Below are 6,353 nucleotides of genomic sequence, written 5' to 3' on the forward strand. Positions count from 1 at the left end.
TATATGTGGTCATGTCAAGGTCGACTTCCAAAAAAAGATTCAAAATTCAGAGTAAGGAGAAAGTCATTACGAATTTTGTTTAGTGGGAAATTTTTCTTTGAAAAATCGTTTTGTTATTCAATTAAAATTACTTGCTCAGTAACCGCCAACGGGCGATTTTTACGATTTCGCTGGCCCTCGGGGCCCGCGACGCGCCGGGGGTTATGGCTCCCTCGTTGATATATATTTGGTAAAGCAAAATTTAGGAATTGCTATTTTGTGATTACGAAATACCTGTATGGCATGAACAAGAAAAGAATTTCACCGAAAATTCAGAAAAGAACATTTATTAGTTTTCCTATAAAAATAGACAAGAAATTTACGACGTCGCGAATAAAGATGCACTGAAAAGAAAATCTCGGTGTATTTACTAAGAAAAGGGTAAAATTACCAAGAATTCAGGGTTCTATTTGATCCCAGTTTTTTCTTGATGAAATTACCATTTATGGAATTGGTAATTTTACCGAGAAATCTAGGTAAAATTATTGACTTTCTCGGTAATTTTACTGGGCCTTGGTAAAAACGCCAATATTTTTTATCGACTGTGGTAGAATTACCGAGATAAAATGGCAAAGTTACCGGGAATTGATTACCAATAAAAGTGGTATTCTTACCTGAGAGAAACAGTAAAAATACCGGTTTTTAGGTAAGCTTACCAGTCTGTCTTGGTGAAATTACCAATAATTGGTAAAAAAAAGTGAGATGGTAAAGGTACCAACGGACCTTGGTAAAAACGCCGAGAATTTTTTTTCAGTGCGACGTCGCGAATAAAGATGGTATTTATTGACGGCGCCCTCTGTTACTCGGTGTCAAGGTTTGTTTACAAAAAAGATGGAAAAACTTTCCAGCACAGAAAAACGTTGTGTTCAATGCGTACATAAGAAAATAAACAAGGGTGGGGGGAGGGGGCAGTATCAACGAGAGGCGCTATATCCCGCTGTTTCCTTTCTTCCTCTGACATCAGTGGCGTGGCGTAATTGCGATATATCGATTGTTATGCCATTCAAACCTATAGAAAAGGATCGATAAACAGGGTGTCGCAGCGAACGCCTTAATAATCGATTCTTTACCATGGGTTTGAATGACATAACAATCGATACATCTCAATTCACGCAACGCCACTGTCTGACATTCCTATAATTACATTCAGTTTCGACTCACGATAGTTTTTTCACGAATTGTTCGTCAATGAAGCATTTTAAATTTCATTCATGAGGAAGGTATCGCCGTACCAAACTTTTCAAATAATTGTGTGGGTGAATCGACGTAATTGATGCGAAAAAGAAAGCAAAAAAAGAGACAACCCTACAAAAAATCACAACAATGAACTTCGGTTCGTTTTTTTCCTTGATTGTATTACATTGACATCGAGCGTTTGCAAAGGGGCAAAAAGCGGACGGTGTTGCGCATTGAATGAATGCAAATTTCAATTCCTGCATCTAGTGTGGGAGTTTTTTTCGAACTTCGAATTGCATGTGTCATTGCTCCCTACTTTAAATTCACAAAAGACAACGATTAGACATTTTTTATACGTTTACCTGAGATTTTGTCTACTGCCCCATTTACTATAATTTCCCTGTCCTCATTCTCTTTTACTTGGGCCTTGAAATTACATCTCACGTACCAGCTATTGACATTATCACTGAGAGTTCAAAATCTGACTTCCCAATTTTTCGCTTTTTATCATCGTTATATCTAGAGATCTATACCGGTTCCCATGATTTTTCAGCACTTGAAATTCTCTAGGCGAGCCCATTCTCTTTCGACTTCCGCAGTTTTTCTGCATCCTTTAATACCGCGAGGTGGCCCTCTAATTATTAATTGGAAGTTCACGAAGCGCTCAGGAAGCGGGGAGGGGAGGGGAAGGAAATAAGGAAATAAATCTAAAAATCGTGCGAGATCATAATATTACACGAAATTCACTGTAGGGAAAAATACAACACATTCAACTAGACTCCGGTCCGGTACACTATACCACACCCGCGCACTTTGAACTAGATCCGGTTAAAAAAATGCTGCAGGTAACCAATGATCCAAAATAACAAAAAAAAAAACCAGAAAAAAACAGAAAAAACAGTGATTTAATGTAAGTATGGGAGATTCTAAGTGAAAATCGCCGCGATGAACTCACCGATTCCTTACTTTGCGCGTTTTAAAATATTTTTAAGGGTTATGCAAAAAGTACTGCGGCTAAGAAAGGCGCGTAGTGATTTTAGAAAAATTGTGATATTTTATATGTAGTCATTTAAAGCAGTATTCTTTGTTAAAAAATGTATGACTTCAGAAAATAATTTCCTCTGAGTATTCGTCTTTAGGTATCGGAAGGTCCTGCGTAAATGTATCAAACTTCAAGCAGCTATTTTTAGACACTCCTTGAAATCTCTTTGGCTTACAGTCTCCCTGAAATCGCCGCAAATATAGGGTTGTAATGTGCTTTAAGAAGTCTTATAGATGTTTCAAGCCAAAGCCGCTTTAAGATCCGCACCCTTAAATTTCGTTTTCCCCAAAATTTCAATCATGTCAATCACTACTTCGATCCATGGTATGCTCTCTTGAGTTATCATATCAAAATGAGTTAAAATAAAAAAAAAAATAAATAAATTGAAATTGCTTGAAACTAGAAAGTCTTTTAAGATAACAGTGTTAATATTTACATAGAAACACATTTTTACGAATCAGCCCGAGGCAATGATAACGGGAGAAAAACAAGGGGGGGGGGGGGGGGACGGGAGGCAAGGCTAAAATACAACACTTAAAAAAGGGGTTTTTCCCTCGGATCTCGGCCAACAACATTTAGGTCTCAGGATTTTTCTTCGATATTTCTTAATTTTTAATTCATTTTCCGACTGAAAATGACTCAGTTTTGAGTCAAATCGTCTCGAGTTTTTCTAGTATTGTATTTTAGCTTTGTCTCTCGTTTCCCCCTTGTTTTTCTCCTGTAAATATTTACATGTATACTTACTTTGAACAGCCCATAGTGTGAAGTTCTGGAACGCCTCGGTGTAAGCTTCACTCTGTCGTTGGCAGAGAGGACTTTTGCGGAAATCCCTCCTGATGATGGACGAAAAAGTGCGGCTCTCCGTGGACACCAACACCGCCCACAAAACGAGAGGATACAGTAGCGTTCTCATTTTACCGCATAGAGATTCTGCAATATTGATGTTCGACCTCGGTGCGCTAACACAAACGCGCGTGTAAACCGAAAATTCACAATCACCGCTCGTGTTACTCGCAGCTAACTTCCGAACACACTAAATATTAATTAGTTAATCGCTGATATTATCCAAGAAGCTCCAACTTCCCTTGCTTCGAGAGAACCGCAGTGGCTAAGCGCTGAGCTCCGCGACGGGACTAAGATTCGATGAGAAACCACTGAAAAATTTAAAAAAAAAACTGCAATGGATATTCACGATTCCGATGTTTCTAATTCTTGCATTCTTACAGTGTTGCCGAGTTCCCAATACTAGTGTCTAGGATACATGAATAACCTATTGTTAAAATATCGAGTTCAGCCTAATCTGGGAACTGCAGTTGCAAGTGGAAAGAGAAAAGAAACCTTGTCCTTCGATTTCATTCGTTAAATTTTTTTCTTTTTCAATCCTTTTTCTGTTTTCTTGACCTTTTACTCCCGCGCAGAAGTAGACCTGGTCACAAACAGCTTCTCTAGATAGGTAGGGGAACGAGATGGGTGACTAATGGAATGGACGGAATTGCATACGAGACCTCGTGTGTAAAAATAGCTCAAGTGCAATGCGTTTGGAACGGACATTGGTCATTTTAACACAGGATGTTTTGTCTGCTTGCCCAGGCAGGATAAAAATAACGAGAGAAAAGTTGGAAAACGCTCGTTACTCGATATCCCTCCCAGCTCCACCTGTCTACGATTCCTGGAAACCTGATTTTTTATCCACATTAGGACGTGGGCTGACTCTGCTTCAGGGAGCAGGATCAGCAATTCCATGCAAAAAAAACCAAGGCCATCGTAACAAGACGCTCCTTGTGTGCTATTTAATTTGAAATTCCTTTAAAATGCCTTGAAGGAAAAACAACTACGAAAACAAAATGTTTTAGAGTTCTCATCATTTGGTTAGGTTTTGTAAAAATAGCTCTCTCGGCTATGAAACAGTACATGGAGTCGTCCACAGTAAAAGGGACGTGAAAGGAACGAATATCAGTTTCTTGAGGGATAATACTCTCCAGTGTGAAGTATCGCAAAAATTAATAAGGTGGGCAACTTCTTTTTTAATTCACACCGTCATAATGTGCGTAATAACTTTAGAATCCGGTAATTTTGAGTCCCGAATGTAGAAAATCCATATCTTTTTATCCAACACCTTTTTCTCACAAAACAGAATTTTTCCGACTCCATACTTAAAATTTCCATGGGTCCTGTTTTTTTTAGTGATTTCTGGCCAACTTCTGTGCAAAAATATTCATAAAACACTCATCCGAGCAGTCTAAATCAATTGTCTAAATTTTGAGTTTTCGTTATTAACGTCCCTCTTTCCACGGACGATGCCATATCACGGTATAATTCAGTAAAATATTTTGATTGCTGGGGTCGAAAAACGTCTATCTTTGATTGCAGCGTTGCCATTCTATGCTTTCTTTCTATTTTTTATTTGTATTTTGAAAACCTACAAATTTTCTTGGAAATGTTTGTAAATTTCCTTCAATCGTTGAAAAATTTAAGGAAATATTTGAGTTGATATTATTTTATTTATCAAAGAAGCGTAACCGGAGACTTTAAAAGGTCGCAATGCTGATACACATTTGTCGGCTTCTGGTTTCGCTGTTCCATTTTTTATAGGAGGTTTCATCTATCGAAAATTTCAAGGCGTTATTTTGATTAGTTGCCTTTTTTCAAAAAAAAAAAAAAAAAATGGAAATTTTGGATCGTTGCACGGGACACGCATGTTTCAACTTAAGTCATCATAATAACATTCATTTAATTTTTATTTTTATTTTTGTTGGGGACTCGGCAAAACTTAGGATTGTGAGCACTTACGACGAACGAAACTAAAAGAAACCCCGGTTGACCGCCGCTTTCAAAATTGCGCAACTATCGTAGAAAAAACCACGCACTTTGCACTGACCAAGAGCAGTGGCACTGATGCCCGCTAGACTGACGGGCAGACGTAAACAGCGCGCCACAATTGCTCGATTGCTCCCTGCGGAAAAAACCTAGAAAATTCTATGAGCGGGCGGGGGTCGCGGTCGCCGAGAGGCGGGTACATTGGGCTGACTCGGACCTGATCCTTCATGCCTCATGCATGTCACAGAGTAAGCTTGCAGGAAAGAAAATTGTGCATACAGTCCATACCCTTGTTGCAGCGACGCCATGTCAGAGACATTTTAGGGACACACTGGAAAAAAAACACATTGGATCTAGAGTCCAGATATAATACTGAGATAATACTGCTGATACATCTGGTGACTTAAACGCCAGGGTAGGAAAGTAGAGAAAAGGTCGGGACGTTTGATATATACCTCGGTGCCATTTTTTTTCAACACCATGACTCATTTCAAAGATAAGAATCAGTGGCCTGATTGTTGAAATTTTTGTCAGCACGACAAGATATCAGAGATCTACAAATTAGACGGCACGGATATGTCTTGCTTTGTCTTGCCGACAAAGCTACACAGGAAAAAAAACACATTGGATCTAGAGTCCAGACTCTTGAAAACATTGACAAGAAAAATGACCCTTGATTCAATCAGATTTAAGCTTAAATCAAAAGGAAATCCGCTCAAATCAAGAGGCTTGGTTCTTGATTTTAGCTTAAATCTGATTGAATCAAGAGTATTTTTTCTTGTCGATGTTTTCAGGAGTCTGGACTCTAGATCCAATGTGTTTTTTTTTCCAGTGCACAGCTTTTTGACCGGCGGATTACCAACATACGTTTATAGGGGTCAGTGGCGTTGCTAGGATTTCTTTAAGGGAGGGGGGGGTCTCGGGGTGTAGAATAACACCCCCCCCCCCCAGTCAAGCGAGGGTCCGGGGTTTCCTTCCCCGGAAAATATTTCAAAATTGTACAGCTAAACAGTGAATTTTGAGCTATCTTCCGATGAAAATTTGAATATTATTGAAAGGTTATAAATTCGAAACAAGAGCCCTCTAAAAGTAAAAAAAGGGTACAACTAACGAGGCTGAGAGGGGGGGGGGTCCAAACCCACTGGGCACCCCCCCCCCCCCGTCTGCGCCACTGATAGGGGTTGTCTTTCAACTGAGTGACCTGCTCTCGACAGTTGAGCCGATTTTCTCTCGCTGGAGCCTATAATAGCCAAAATCCTAGTGTTGAGAAAAACGAAAA

General features: G+C 39.3%; 1 protein-coding gene across 2 annotated transcripts in view; it reads right to left on the bottom strand.

Annotated features, from left to right (window-relative positions):
• LOC109030188 (nose resistant to fluoxetine protein 6) overlaps positions 1-5,677 on the bottom strand; it is a 37,997-nt gene extending 32,320 nt beyond the window's left edge. The window contains exons 1-2 of one of the 2 annotated variants that reach the window (XM_019041024.2): positions 5,048-5,677; positions 3,002-3,411 (exon numbers count right to left, since the gene is read on the bottom strand). In XM_019041024.2, the coding sequence (XP_018896569.2) occupies positions 3,002-3,170 (169 nt within the window). In that variant the 5' untranslated portion in view covers positions 3,171-3,411; positions 5,048-5,677. Of the gene's footprint in view, positions 1-3,001; positions 3,433-5,047 lie in introns of both variants that reach the window. The other variant, XM_072295933.1, reaches the window with a different exon arrangement.
• Between the last annotated feature and the right edge of the window lie 676 nt (positions 5,678-6,353).

The sequence above is a fragment of the Bemisia tabaci genome, chromosome 2, assembly GCF_918797505.1.
Source record: "Bemisia tabaci chromosome 2, PGI_BMITA_v3".
Lineage (NCBI taxonomy): Eukaryota > Metazoa > Arthropoda > Insecta > Hemiptera > Aleyrodidae > Bemisia > Bemisia tabaci.